This window comes from Mytilus edulis, chromosome 14 (genome assembly GCF_963676685.1).
Source record: "Mytilus edulis chromosome 14, xbMytEdul2.2, whole genome shotgun sequence".
Taxonomy (NCBI): Eukaryota; Metazoa; Mollusca; class Bivalvia; order Mytilida; family Mytilidae; genus Mytilus; species Mytilus edulis.
The window spans coordinates 33,303,386-33,320,229 of record NC_092357.1 but is presented as its reverse complement, the minus strand read 5'-3'; the positions used below and the strand labels follow the sequence as shown (position 1 = coordinate 33,320,229).

The window sequence follows — 16,844 nt, the reverse complement described above, 5'->3', positions numbered from 1 at the left end:
ATACGACAGAATTTAAATCAGCCAGAAAATATCAAAAAAGACATTAGTGTCGTTGACAGGTATCAAATAATTTAAGACCACAAAAATGTACTTCTTGTGAATAAAGACATACATCATATCAGTCACCGCCATCCAACTAGGGATAGAAGCCGTAAAATCTGTTTCTTTAAATCCTTAGATAGGGACACATGTCTGCCTTTTTAGTGTGACAATGCACACAAGTAAAAACTAGCAATCGAAATATATGAATCTCATTTTAGATAAGAGGCGATATTCATTTCGATAAAAGGAATAAAACAGTTGTTTAGCTGAAATCAACACGATTGTTTTCAACTCTTGTACAGAAATTTGCAAAAAAATATAAAAAATCTCGTATATGTCCAAATTTGACAACTTCCTTATAATATTTCTACAAATGCATGTTCAACTATTTGTCTAACTCTTTGTTAGTTCGTGTAAATGTTTTTGTTCTTTGTTTCAGTCTTCGTTTCTGTCAAATTACAGGTGTATTTTGTAATAATGACTCAAATATTTCGCATTCGTTAGTTAAATTTTGCCTCACAACTTTCTTTTCTGATTGTAGAAAGCAAAATGGCGAGAATGTATATACACTTGATAATTTTGTTAATGTATAAACGTCAAGAAACTGTGTATGCAAATGGTATGTATTATATCATGGATACATACAGTAATAGGGCAATACCCATGCCTCAATTAAGCAATATTAAATCACTGTCTAAATATGATTAGCTTATTCCAGAGCGATTGGGAATAGTGAACAAAATTACCTTTCTCTTTTCACTGATACAAATTACATCAGATTTAATAGGTGATGTTTTCAATTCTTCTTATTGAAATTCTTTTTTTTCCTTTTTGACTACTTTTTCTTGCAAAAATTTTGAAACGACGAAATAAACATAGTGTTTGCACATACGTGTCGATACAAGTGGATTCAAGTTTATGCGTGTCATATTAGAATATTATATTTGTATAGACACGAACAATTTTAGAGTATATATGCAATTGACTCAGTCTGCATTGTTACCTCGATATACTTCTGTGATGTACGAAATTTAAACAGAAAATACCATCGACTTCATTTACCATTTGCAACAGAGAAAACATAAAGTGACCAACGAAAGCTTATAGTAGCAATGTAACTGTCAATGCTTACGTAATGTTTAACGTGAATTGTTATGAAGTTTTTACTTAAAGGCACGTGTTAAACCACTAGTATAAATCGCATTATCGGGACTTTAATGATTGTTTGAATGATTATGCATACACAATGTTTAGTTTGTCTTTCTTCATTCGTTGATACTCTCGAGAATTTTTATTTTTGTTATGTTTGTAGTGTCTTGGACATTTAAACCAGACGTTATACGTATTGGTGAAACTATATATCTAATATGCACTGTTGCTGATGTAGATGCCATTGACGTGGCACTAATCAGACAATGGACAAAAGGTCCTGACCTTATATGCTATAATGGTCATCCAATAAACCGATATAAATATAGGGAGGTTATCAAAAATGGCAATCAAATTGAACTACAGATCAACAATGTGACAGACTCAGATATTCGATGTAAATATCAATGTCGGTACAGTTTTGAAACACAAACAAAAAGAATACACTTATCAGCTTTTGAATGTAAGTATAAAATATACAACACCTACATTATGTGTAGGCCCATTTGGTATGTTGTTGTTTTGGTGAACAGCCTTCTTAGCTATAAAGTAAATGAAGTATTTATGGTTCATTTCATAAGAGCAGCAAATAAAATGCATGAATAATGTAATTTAGAAAAAAAACCTTAGAAACTTACCAATCAATTAAGTTGTATAACTCTGCAGCCAGGTGGAACTTTGAATCGAACATGTTTGTTTAAACAATATCATTGGATAAATGGCACCTAAGATCAGCACAAGTATTGATCAGTTCTATTTTGTGTTTTGTGGCTTTTCGTTTTTTTTATTAGTTTTTTTAAAGATATGGCGTTGTTGGTTTTTTCGTTTTATGAATTAGAATGTCCCTCTTGTATCTTTGGCCTCTCTCGTTGACAGGAACAAATATTGATAACTGAAAAGCCTAGTTTTTCTCTAACAATAGAAATTGGTTAAAACTTTATGCTGAATAAACAGAGTTGTATTCATGTAGTGTTATGTACCATATGAGATTTATTTCCCCGAGGATATCATCAACCCAGTAGTCAGCACTTCTGTGTTACTTGAGTTGTCATTGATATGTTCATAATTATAAATTAACTGTTGACAAAACTTTGATTTATTTTTTTAAATAATGATTTTCTTCTTCAGGAATATATTACCTTAGCTGTATTCGGCAAAACTTTTAAGATTTTTTGGTCCTCAAAGCTCTTCAACTTCGTACTTAATTTGGTCTTTATAACATTTATTGATTCGAGCGTCACTGATGATTCTTTTGAAGACGAAACGCGCATCTGGCGTAAATATTTAATCGACAAAACTTAAGGTATGAACGATGTAACCTCTAATAGTTATATTTATATATAACTGTAAAACCAAGTACTCGTATTTTCCTCTATAGTGTTTGATAATAAATCTCAATATCATTTGCTATGTATTGTTTTAAAGTACGTGTTTTGATAAATATTGTTAAACGATTCCAGATCCACCAGATAATGACACAAAAGCTACAATACATACCAACACATCTGATGGTACAATTGCAATACAGTTACATTTGAAAAAGGTTTATCCAATGCCAAACTGTACCATATCTGGTAGGGTGAGTGGAATAATTATATAGGAATTTGCAAGGAAATTTCATGAGAACTATTTAATAACATAACATTTTCAGTGACCCTTGTAGACCAGTTTCTGACTAAAGCTTGTGTACCCTTGATACAAAAAATCATTGGATAAATCCTTAACTGTATTTGACAACACTTTCAATGATCTTCAACTTCGTACTTTATTTTGCTGTTTCAACTTTTTAAGATTCGAACGTCACTGATGAGTCTTCTGTAACTAAACGCGCGTCTGGCGTATATAATCTATGATGAGTTTATTTATCTACCTTTAACTTATTTTGATTTCTACTCCAAAACTCATTCTGACAATTCTCTTACTAGAACAGTTTTGGTAATGCATATTTTTGTTATTACAAATGAAGGAAATATTATTCTAAAAAATTGAGACCAAATTTCTAAATAAACGTAACATTTATTTTTCACATTTATCTTGTTTATGTTGACCACCATCTTAATCTTTTATACTGTGATACAATTTTCAATTTGGTTTCTTAAGATAAAATATTGAGATCAAATTAAGTATTTCTAAACCATACATTGAATCTCTATGAATAAAGGAAAAAGTTGTAAACCGCTGATCAAAATTCATAAATCGATAGAGAAAAAAACAAATCCGGGTTACAAACTTAAACTGAGGGTTACGTATCAAATATAAGAGAACTATGACAAAACAGAAATACAACACAAAAACGTAACACACAAATAAACGAACTAAAATGTCACAATGGCCATGTTCCTGACTTGGTACAAGGTATTTTATGAAAAAATGATGGGTTGAACCTGGTTTTGTGGCACTTCATCAAAAACTACCTTGACCAAAAACTTTAACCTGAACTTCGCACTATCATTTTCTTTGTTCAGTGGACCATGAAATTTGGGTCTAAACTATAATTTGGCATTAGAATTAGAAATATCATATCATTGGGAACATGTGTACTAAGTTTCAAATTGATTGGACTTCAACTTCTTCAAAAACTACCTTGACCAAAAACTTTAACCTGAACGGACGAACGAACGAACGCACGCACAGACGGACGGACGGAGCCACATACCAGAAAACATAATGCCCCTATACTATTGTAAGTGGGGCATAAAAACAACAGTATTCTAATATTTACTAGTATATCATTTATAGTTTGATATTTGAAGCGAAGCAAACAGTAGAGACACAGAATAAGATTGATTATTACTCTGTCCGATGCATATTTGTTTTATAGAATTACACAAAAGTTAACTTCTTTTAATTGATCAATTAAGGCGTCGAAGGTTGTCAATTAAATCACTTTTAAAATATCATACCGACAACACAAGGTCAATATTAATAAAAACACATAGTATATTCTCTGTTAATTAAAGTTTCATGTTGAATTGCTTTTAAACCAAGGAGGAAACCATTAGTATACCAATTTAAGTGTTGTGTAAATGTATAATATAATCTTTATCAATAGAAAAATCATAATTATAAAACGTACTTTATGTACTGAATCGTTAGAACAAATTATACTTTATATGTATATATATAGTTAAGTATTTTAATTGGTATTCTGATTGCGTTAACAAGCATACACGTTTGGAGTGTCCTCATTTACATTTAAAAATGTGACTAAACACTTTTTGTGTGATTAACACGACTTGGATAAAGTATTGAACATGACTTGCTAGTCCTGTGATAACATAAAATAAACTCTATTTTCTTTTTTTAAAATTCAATATTTTTTGTTAAGGAGTACTGCATGTCAATTTTTGTACATCTACATTGTTTGATTTTGATGACAAGAGTAAATGGTCTATCCTGCTAAATTGTGTAGATTTATCAATAGTGTGGATATATTCTCTGAAAACCCCTTAGTTGTATAAAATTGTTTCTTTTATGATGATTGTGGTGTCTTTTTATGTTTACAATTTGAATTGGTTGGATTAACAGACAGTGAACTTTTTTTTTTAAATAAGACGAAAAAGTAAAATAGTTTTTTCGACCCTCTAATGATGTACAACACTAGGGGTTTTGTTACTATCGGAATATCTGTTTTGTCGAATTGGAGGGATTTTTTGACGACTTATGATGGGTACATAACATAGACGAATTGTTGATGTTGTATAATGTTATGAGTTGGTAGCGTCTTACTTGTCAAACTTGTCAAACAACTTGAGTTAATTGATCTCCATGAAAATGTACCACCACCATTACTCTCTCAAAAGGATTGATTATGAGGACTAATAGTTCAAACTTTTTAGGAACGAACTAGGGACAAAAAAGCAGTTAACAAAACCAGGATTTTCTGTTTTAGACAATAACTTGGGTATTTGTCTTTAGATATTGGAGCATTACAGATGAATGTCCAATTTCAGATTTGTAAGTTCTCAGACTACATTCTTTCTGTGTAATATGTATAAATTGTATAAAAACATCCCAACAATGTAAGATCTGTTTTGTTCTTCCCTTGCCGGAATTCAAACACATGCTGCTAAGATATTGTGGCATTCTGTGGTCGCATTTATTTTGTGTCAGATACCTTTGCTGTGTCAAATATTTAATCAAAATCCTCTGTGGTCGTATCAAGCTGTGCCGCATCGGAATATTTTATAGGATATGTTGTCATTTGTTTATTTAATACCATACATGTGTTAGAACAACTGTATATCAAATACCATTGACATATCAATACGAAAAACCTTACAAGTCAGCGAACTAGAATGTGTTTAAATAGTTATGTTCCAGGTTTGTGTTCAGAGAAGCACATGTAACATAGACATGAACAACATTAAACCTAGCCGGAGTTTGCCAACGTAAGCAAACAAATTTCTTTATTGTTAAAGACAATCGAAAACTGTATTAATATTTAATTATCAGTTAATTCATAATATGAACCTGTACATAATACAAATCACCTTGCTGTATTTCAAACGGCTCTTGATCTGTGTATTTCCTTTTCAATTTAACAAGTTCGAAATCACTGCAATATTAATATATTCAAGTGTATTTCACTATTTTAGGACTCACTTATACCCTTCAATATTGTGAAGACTGATAGACATGGCATATATTATGAAGTTCATATGCTTAACGAGTTGACAAACGTCCCGAAATGCAACTATGGTTTGGAGGTTACTTGCCAATTGATAGACCAGTACCGCATACCAGTTACTGTTCATAAGGTTGAGATGTGTAGAACTATAGGTATAAATATATAGGCTTAAAGTCTGAAATGCCCCATGCACACGATAAGTATATTCATGAATACTCACAGGATCCTCTTTTAATCATCTTACTCCTTATATATCTACATGTTTTTTGTACTTATTGTAACAGAGATTGAATAGTTTGAACAGCGGTTAACTACTGTTGCCTTTCTTTATCAGTCATATCAAGCCATTACATAGATGCTTGGTTGACAACTATTTTGTATTAATTTTTCATCAATATATTTTTCAATTTCGTTCATTTAATTAACAATCAATTGTAAATAATGTATACCTAACTGTTTTTAACCGCAAATGTTTAAATCCATCATGTCATCATGTTAGTTAAGGACAAATCGGGTTTACAAATGTTTCCCGGTGAACTAATAATGTCACTGTCGATTTTAAAGAAGTCGTCTTGTAATAAACGCATTACAGTGCACCTGTAGTTTATAATTGTCTTTTCTGATACTTCGTATTGCAATATTAAATAATATAATGTTTGTGTATTACCGTACAGTGGTAAAAAATATGTGTGATGAAAAAAGTATTATAAGACTTAGTATAGAATGAAAATTGACTACTATGAATCCTTTACTCAAAAGATCTGTCACAGGAATGTGATTATTGACCATTGATAGAGTGAATACTGTATTCGATCTTATTATTTAATCGTTATCTCAAGTATGTCTTACATGGGAAGTACAGTAAACTGCACCAGTCCTCATGACAACTGAAACTTTGAATTATTTCAAAAGGTTGCCAAATTTATCGAACCTATATATACCCAAAAATAAGAATTACCAGATTTATTCTTGAACATAATTTGAAAATTTCCCCTTAAAACATCCTGGTAATAAACATTTAATACATATATTAACGCAATTGTGACAGTAGCATCACAGGAAAGATTCTCACATTTCTTCTGTACAACGTTTTATTGACATTTCAACAATGGAACAGTTTCTAAAACAGCTAAATTATCCCAGTTATAGGCTAAATATGCTTTCAATAGTTAGGAATAACCACATGACATGTTTCACCAGTTTTTATGAGAGGTTTAAAAGAACAACGCTGGGAGTATAAGTTATATATAGTGATCAATAAGGTATAATGTCTTTGTTGATGCATTTTTCATTTAAATAGTTATTTTGAATTCATGAATGATTTTGAAACACAAATGATATTCAATATTACCCAGGTTCTTGTAGGAATTTTTTTTATGAATAATGCTTCCTCAATAATTTCCATATCGATGATTTAACTCTGAAAAGTTTTAGGTTATCTTTACTATCAGAAGTAATAATATCCTTGTTGTAATATTTATTTTAATAAAATGAAATATCATGAGTCAGCAGTTTAAACACTCACATAACCATCAAGGAAGTAAATAACTCGAATAATAATACATTTTTGATTGAAGTGGTCCATAAAATATTTTACTATTAAAGTCGAACATATCATCTTATATATCAGTTTGAATTAGCATGATCATCTTATGTGGATACATACCATTTGTATTTTAAATAATCATGTGAAGTTTAAAAATATTGAAGCTTTTACATATTTTATAAAGAGAATTAGTTACATTGTATGCATGTGACCTAATAAGATATATACGGGATCATTAAATTCCATATGGGACGAGAGCGAACCACGAACTCCATATGGAATTTACTGACTCCGTATATATCGTTTTAGGTTACTAGCACACTATGTAATGAATTTATTTTACTGACTATCTTTAATTGTTGAATTTGGACGAGAGTTAGCTCATTTACAATCTAACCACATCTTCTTATTTGTGTAGTAAAGTGTTCAAGTGTGAAATTTTAAGAGCCCACTTCCATTGGTCTGCACAACAGAACTAATGTCAACAACATTAATATAAAAATATCTAACAGAACTTTCTATACATTTATAATCAATTAGTGCCAAAGTCGTAACTCCACTACTAACCTTGTATTGAAATAAGCCCTACCTACCTATTAACCTTATGTGGAATATTACACGGTCTCCACGTGTACGCTTTAAACCTATTTCTAGAAATGTAAAGGAGAAGAATAGTTCAAAACATGCATTTTTGATGAAATGTTTTTAAACAACTATGGTGTTTTATTAATCTTATTAAAAAAAACTTATATTTCACTACAAAAAAACAATAATTGTACTAACATGTAGCTTTTTATAATATAAATGTAATGTTGTATCCTTATTCTTAAAAGTTAAGTATAGAGATAATAGAAATTAGTATAGAACAGCAAACGGAAGCGTTTAAACTGTCAGGAATGTATCTATTTGTAAATCAGGCGAAATTTATACGGTTGAAATAGTGTCAAGATATCGTTATGACTGGCACGAATGTGTCAAGATATATACAGACAGTTGCAAGAATGTCATGAATTTGTCAAGACATATTCATCATTATTAAAAATGTCAAGAGTATGTCAAGACTGATCGAGAAAAATTTAAGACAGTCGATAATTGGTCATGAATAATCAAGACATTTATCAGATGATAAAGAATGTGTCGATTTTATTTTAGAGAATGTTAATACAGTTAAGATACATGTTAAGATAAATCAAGAACTTATAATGGACAAACTCGTGAAACCTAAAAAAAAAACAAATATTTGAATATCAACCAAACGAAACGATAACGTGTGCGTATCTGAATGACGATAACCTCATTTACTGAATCAGTGTTCAACTTAAAATTTCAGCGATACATATTATACACGTATGCTTGAAGTCAATTTTATTTTGTAAATATGATTATTGATTGATAATAGGTGTGTCTTATAGGATTCGTCTGACTTTTTGCTTATGTCATGTTTCATTGGTAAGCATAACGGTTTATGTCGGCTGAAGTTTCTTGACAATATATATATGCAGTGTTTGGTGTAAGTGTCCTTCTGACGGAGTTGAAAATTGAAATTATTGTCCATCAGTCAAAGTAAGGATTTTTGTGAATATTTCCATAAGTTTTCTTATATACTTTCAATGATAGGCTAATTGTGTACTAATTTTTTGATACATTTTATGTAGCCGTGGTGTAGTGGTAAGTTCATCGGACTACTAACACAAAGGTTCATGGTTCAATTCCTGTTCCGGAATGAAAATTTCAGGAACTGAATTTTCGGCTCTCCCTTGACACCATTTGCGAGTATGGTCTTAAGGAAACGATGATAGTCCGTCGGAAAGGGACGATAAATGGCAGACCCGTGTTAAGAGTTGGAGAGAGCCATATCTCTTTCACGTTAAAGGCACCATTGTAGATTTCGAAAAAACGTAGGTTAATGCTTCTATAACGAATTAATATAAGTTGCAAAACTTGTTTCCCAATCCACTATAAATGAATATGTTAAGACTAAATTAAACCAACTTAATTTGTAGATGTCCGTCTTACGTGTACCTCGTTGTTTTATTCGTCAAATTCATGTTGTCGTCGTTGGACATGTTTATCAGATACTTTTCATAAATATTTTATTTTGGTTAGAGAATGGTGAAACCGATAAAATGAACAAACAGACCATAAATTCCAGTTGTACAAGCTCGCTTTCTATTTTTATTATAATTTATAATTTTTGCATGGACTGATTACCATCGACAGTCTTCGGATGTTAGTTAATAGTAATTTATACAGCGTCTAGTCTAGTTCGCATGAAATGATGAAGCATATATATAGTGTACATGCATTGTTAAGGTGGTATGGGTGTCTTCCTCCATCTTGGATTGTAAAAACCAGAGAACAAAAGGTCCAGATTTTCCATCAAATTAGCAAAATTTGATTCAGGAATGCAGATATTTAATGTGAATTTTCATTTATAAGAACCAATTTATAAGAATATAACTTATAAATATTGATATTTGTGCAAATGTTAACTATTTTTGGTTGTTCTTTTTTTTTAATTGGCATTTAAAGGGGAGGTAACTCTAAAACAGTGCATTTTCTGAAGGGTTCTACATGGAATTTTCCTTTTTTGTATTTTAGCCGTAAAAAACGTGCAATCTTTTCTTTTGCTATTTTTTCTATTCTCAAAGCAGAGTCTGAAAGCTATCTTTTCCTGAAGTATTTAACAATTCTATTATTTTGTTTAGTTTCTAATCAGAAAATGGTGTTTTTTCCTGTATAATTCATACAAAATGTGTCATTTTGTCCCTTCCTGTAGCTTGAGAAAATGCGTGGTGACCTGTCATTTTTATTATATGTTTCGAAAATTTGGATATACGTTTAAGTATCTTTTAAATCAAGTATGATAATTTGTATCAGATTGGTTATTATGAATATGACAGCTCTTGAAATGCACTTTCAAACTCAAGTTTATTTGTCTTATCTTTTATACAGGTGATGCATCGCAATACTTTACGATTTTTATTGGTGTGTCCAGCATTCTTGTTCTAGTAGCAATAGCAATAGCAATGGCACTTCGAAAATCCTATTTGCAAGGTTTAAGAGATAAAAAAGGTATTTGCAATAAGGTTTCAATATTAAGTTTCTTTTTATTAAATGTTCGAAAGAAACAAACAGATGTGAATTTAGGAATTCAATAAACCAGATTAAAGATAACCCAAATTCATTGAAACAACTAATTATAATTCCAATGGCTCTATAGTACCTCCGTTATACAATTACAAATGTAGACAAAGTGTTAGACAAACTAATTAATAATCAGCATAAAAAATAACAAATAGTAAGCTTGAATTTGTTGTCATGAATTTATAAGGACAGTTCAATTATATATGAACCGGCCTATGAATTTGCATTCATCAACAATGTATCATTAATGTCCAAGATAACAACATTGAAGTGCAACCATCATATATTTTCTCCAAATGGCAACTGGGCTACCAGACGCCAACTGTGATAACTTCAGTAAAGCAATATATTCAGTTCACGAAAAGCATGCAATTTTATTTCAAATAAATCCCTTATGAAATTCTGTAGTGGAAAGAAAGACGCGCAGGTCCTGCAAAATCAAAAAAAAATGTTAACTCTAGTTAGCAGACGATAATCTCAATTCGTTGATTTGGTTGAATGATACATATGTTTTCTTTGTATATTTTGACTTTTTCAAATCAATGGCGACTCCGACTCAAAACAAGGGGAATTAATATTTTTTTGATTCGTGATTAAAATAGACATTCAATGATAATAAAAAATAATAAAGGCTTTATTCCGAATAAAATAGTTCCCAAGCAAGGTATTTTTTATTGTACTTGTGTAATGTTCACAGCTTTTCGTTCTTGAGGCTTTTAACAACATTTTCGCTTATCTGGTTATGCCCTTATATCACTAGCGTCCGTCGATTTTGTTATCTTTCCTCGTAGGCTTAACACTAATTTTGATTCAATTTTACACATTTTGTTCATTAAAAATAGTTGTCATATAACCAACCTTTGGAAAAAAACATGTACCATTCGTAATTATGTTATAATGTTATGGTGGTAAAAGAGGACATTTTCTGGTTTAAATATATCTCTCCATCTCGTGGGCATTGAAAAAATCATATAAATTCAACAAAAGTATTTCACAAAGCATTAACATTACTTAATTACAGACAAAGAATTAAGCATGTGCATGAGGAAGAGAAAGATGAACGGCAGCTTTCGTCGATAAACGAAACAGAAAACAGAAAAGCATCTTGCCTCTAAATTGTAAACGTTTTGTTATCTTAAAACATTAATAAAAATAGAATAATTCATAGTTCAAGGTTTTTTAATATACAGCCATTCGGTGACCTATAATTGTTAATGTTTGTGTCAGTATGGTCTTTTGTGGATAGTTGTCTCATTGGCAATCATACCACATCTTCTTTTTTTATAGTTGTTATAATTGATAATCATCGCAAAGGAAAATCTTTCCATCTAATTAACATTGACATAGATCTTTGTTTCTTTATAGTCTACAATGACAATATTTTTGATGTTTTCAAACCTTAATTCATATTTATATGTTACATCATTATTCAGGTGAAGACAACGGTAATGAAATCGAGGAATGTTCAGAAAGCTGCAAAGTCCTTATCTCCGCAAACGGTATATATTATTATTATATTTTTAACATTTCACAATAGCTACTACGTTTAGGCAAAGAATGGACAAATTCTATAATTTTTAATTAAAACTCCTATACTAAATGTTTGTACATGAAGACATAGACAACATTCCTTATGATCATAGTTCATGTAATTCTTAAAGTCGGAAAATGTAGAGAAAAAGAAAGCAGAAAAAAACTGTATGTATGAAAAAAACAAAACCATCAAGACAAACATAGTGTGCAAATATTTTTCATTAAAGAGCTCATAACCTCGTTGTAAACATTATTTCAGAAACTAAAATAGAGTTAATAGTTATGACAATACAAATAGACACACTTTCTCTAAATAATAACATAATTCATAACATACATGTATGTTATGGGTATGTTCAGTATATAAACTCATCATAGATACAAGGATTGAATTTTGTATATACGTCAGACGCGCGTTTCGTCTACAAAAGACTCATCAGTGACGCACTCGAATCTAAAAGAAGTTAAAAAGGCCAAATAAAGTACGTAGTTGAAGACGTGAAGGCACTGTTGTTTAACTCCATTAAATAACGAAAAAATGCCTAAAACTTAGTAGGTTTACGTGAACAGCAAATAAAAAATGTGAATAAAAGCCTAAAAACTTTTTTTTAATTATTGCTTAAGATAGATGTTTATCAAAATAAATGTATTCAGTACATAATTTAAAAAAAAACATGCATATTTAGTCATGTTAGTAAAATGCGTTTAAATATAAAAACTGTTTATTTCAATCAATTGGATAAATATAGGGTGTCATCAACTTAATTGGGATTTTTTTATCATCCCATCTATTCTATGTTTATATGACCACAACATTTTGTTTGACAAAGGACTATTTTGTCTCAAAATTTCAAAGCATTTTCATCGGTATTATTATATTTTTAACATTTCACAATAGCTACTACATTTTGGCAAAGAATGGACAAATTCTTTCACTTTTAATTGAAACTCCTATACTAAATGTTTGTGCATGAAGACAGAGACAACATTCCTTATTTCAGATAGATGCAGTGGAAGTAGAAAGTGATACGGGCAACGGAATAGAAATAACATAAATGAAGACAAAGATTTGAGTTAAGTCTGGAAGAGAGCTGAAGATCAGATTTGGTGTTCAATTCATGTATTTTGCATAGTCTGGGATCACATCAGTTTGCTAATCAATGATACATATATATATTCAGTTAGTTCATGACATTGCAGAAGATCATTTCATCCTATCCTATTAATGACTTTACCCTGTTAAATCTTCATTGTAGTACAGTAACTTTTCATGGAGTGTAGGCTGGTGTGATCCTAAACAAGCATATTTAGTACTGAAGTTTGCTTTAAGTAATAGCGAGACTTATTTTTTTTCAAGCAAAATTATTTATTGAACTTTTAGTTTGTACTGCTATTCAATCATTTTGTATTCTTTTTTTATGAGTTTTTTATACCATTATTTATTGTTCAATTCTTCCCCATGCTGATTTATTGAATATTCTTGTTAAACCTTTTAAACAAGTGGAATGTTTAAGTAGCAACAATACCAAGTTAAATATACTATTTTGTATAGGAAAATGCATGTACAAAGTCCCTATTTCTTTTTTTATGGTGATTTATATAGCCACTTAATACTTATATTTTGGTCATAAGTTCCACGTAGAAATCTTATCGGAGTTTGCCCTATGTTGTATTTTTGTTATATTTCATGTTTGGAGATATGGTGTTAATCTTTGTTAATATAGTCTAAACCTGACCAACAAGCCGTTCAGAATTTACTTTTATCGTTGTTCTCTGTACAACACTACCTCAACGACTGTTCAAAATCAACAGAAAGACTCTTCAACATCAGATTTTTCAAAAATGTTTCATTCATTTGTTTATCAATATTTATTACATTTGGTACTCCTTATTATAAGTTTGAAATACATGAAATATAATTTATTGAATTTGTTTGAAAATTGACATATGTATCAATGATATTAATATAACGTTTGTGTTATTGCAATGCAAAGGAAATTAATTGAATTATGAAACACATGTTACCTTATTTGTTTCCATTCTATACAAACAAAATCAAAAGAGGAATTTAATTTCAATGCATGGTTATTTTATAAAATAAATATGAAAGTTGATATATTTTTTTTAAATTTTTGTAATCTCGACTATATGAATTACCAACAATACTATACTTTTTTTTATTATTTGAATATATTTTTCTTGACTGTTTCTTAAATTTATTATTAGTTTTATGTACATTATCTTGTCAACCCGGTTTATGCTGTTGATTTGTGATCTCAGTTTATGTCAGTGTTACATGTATGAAGACTGGTATTCGTTTTATTATTTTCATTTTTCGTTTTTCGTTTTTTTAATGTAATCGCATTGTTAACTTTCGGACTCTTTTATCGCTTAACAAAATGATTTGTCATCGACCAATTTCATAGGTTGCTATATTTTCTTGATTGATACGATTATTATTTTCTGCTCATTTGCCGGCTTGTTGTTTCTTTGACACATTCTCCGTTTCCATTCTAAGTGTATTATTCGTTATTTGCGAAACAAAAAAAGATAGAATACGATATACGTTACCGTTTCATTACTAAAAGCATGATGATTTTCCAAAAAACCGATGTAAAGTTAATCTAAAAAATAAACTGTTATTTTATGAACAATAACTACAGTCATTGGACAAAAGTGAGTTCCCAGTCCAAAAAAGTCCTATCATTTCAACTAAAATCAATATTTTTCAAATAATTATTGTACTTACATTGTTTTCCTATAGTGTAGTTTGTACAAGTTATATTATCAAAGGAAGTATCTTCTTTTTGTTTTAAAACATGGTAAAAAAAGGCTTTTATAATTTTTGAGGTGAACATATGTATTCGTATTACATTTACTTAGTAATAGACTATTAATAAGCTGTCTGTGATATTTGTTATTTTACATGTCTTTTAAATTGAAAAATTAAACCTTTTTATAGTTTGTAATAATAAAGTTGGCTTTTTGTTTTCATAATTCAATATCAATATAGCAAAAAAACGCGGAGTTATAGGCTTGGCAACTGAACAACAATTCAACATAGTTCAAATAAATAGATCTAAATAATAAAATGTGCCAATACGACCTGGAACAGCGACAATATTTTAAACCGTATAGATGGCTAAAATAAACTTCGATATATGAAAACTCTGTCCGTATAATTGATTGCAAAACTACTTCGCAAAACATGAAGAGACGGCAATCACCAAACTACAGAAACAAACAAATGAAAAGAGAAGCACACACAGAATATGACGGCTTTTTTACTTCTACCACTACGTGAACACTGTCTGTTGGTTGATTATTCTGTCACTTTTTGGTGGGCTCACACTTAATATACAAAAAATAGAGTTACAGAAATGAAAAGTGTGTGCTGTACATTTATACATCTGAACATTTAAACCGGAGACTTCTTGGATGAGCCAAGACCTTCTGCAGTGGTGACGGAGTCAGATAAGATGTTCCAATCTCTTATAGCTCGTGGATAGAAGGATTCTTAATTTCTAAATGCTGGTCTTGCAAGGTGGTATATGGAAAGAGTGTTCATTTATATTTCTTGATATTCTGTTTGGTGATCGCCAGCCATAAATCTTTCCTTCCTTATTTGACATTTTGTATTAGATGGTTAGTCTATTGTTCTTTCGTCCTCTTGTGTTATCGTTGACACTTGTAGTTTGTGTAGCATAGATTCAACTGATGGTGTGTACCTGTTTTTTTAATATACTTTTCTAATCTTCTTTGTATCATATCTAGTTTATGCCCGACTTTTTGTAGGTAAGGAACCCATACTGAACTTGCATATTTAACTATCTGTCTAACTAAAACTGTATTTGCCTTTTTCTTATAAGGAACCCTATTGTCCTATTTGCTTTCTGACGGATGCTATTTATATAAGCATCATACTCTAAACCAGATGTTATGGTGATTCACAGATATATTGCTAATGACAAATGTTCTTAGTTGTGGTCATGAACGATATAAATGATGTGTATTGGTTAGTTTTTTTTTGTGATTGTAACATTTTTACATTTATTTGGAAGGAACTAAATCATCTTTTATCATCACACGTGGCTAGCTTGTTGGTGTCATCTTGTATATTGTTACTTTCTGATGAGACAGTGACACAGAATGCAATGGTGTCATCTGCAAATAGTCTAATTATTGTTGGTGAAATGTAGTACGGCATGTCATTTGTGTAGAAACGGAGAAGACTTGGTCCCAATTCAACTCCTGACTCTACATTTATGATGGTTTCTGTCATTTGTTTTCATTTGATTCCATAATAATCAATTTAATGAATTGAGAGATTCTGGCTTAGTATTTCGAATGCTTTCGAACATTTCATGATGAATAAAGGCAACAGTAGTATACCGCTGTTCAAAACTCATAAATCCATGGACAAAAAACAAAATCGGGGTAACAAACCAAAACCGAGCGAAACGCATTAAATATAAGAGGAGAACAACGACACAACACCGAAACGCAACACACACAGAAACTGACCAATCATCAGACAAAACACCACGAGAATAACAAATATAACATGAAAACCAAATACAAGAATTTGGGATAGACAAGTACCGTGCCACGTCTTATCTCAATATCTCAAAACCAAGAGAAAACACAAACGACTCAACTTTAAAATACAACACACAGAGAAACGAAAAATAATATAACAATGACCATCTTCCTGACTTGGTACAGGACACTTTTAAAGGGGAATAAAAGTGGTGGGTTGAACCTGGTTTTATGGCATGCCAAACCTCGCACTTTAAT

At 30.6% G+C, this 16,844-nt stretch overlaps 1 protein-coding gene across 1 annotated transcript; it reads left to right on the top strand.

Annotated features, from left to right (window-relative positions):
• Positions 1-589: 589 nt before the first annotated feature.
• On the top strand, positions 590-14,947 carry LOC139502719 (uncharacterized). The gene is made up of 7 exons (XM_071292283.1): positions 590-661; positions 1,355-1,654; positions 2,652-2,770; positions 5,790-5,973; positions 10,323-10,442; positions 11,948-12,013; positions 13,049-14,947. The coding sequence occupies exons 1-7, from the start codon at positions 592-594 to the stop codon at positions 13,072-13,074; spliced, it is 885 nt and encodes a 294-aa protein (XP_071148384.1). The 5' UTR covers positions 590-591; the 3' UTR covers positions 13,075-14,947.
• The last annotated feature ends 1,897 nt before the right edge of the window (positions 14,948-16,844 follow it).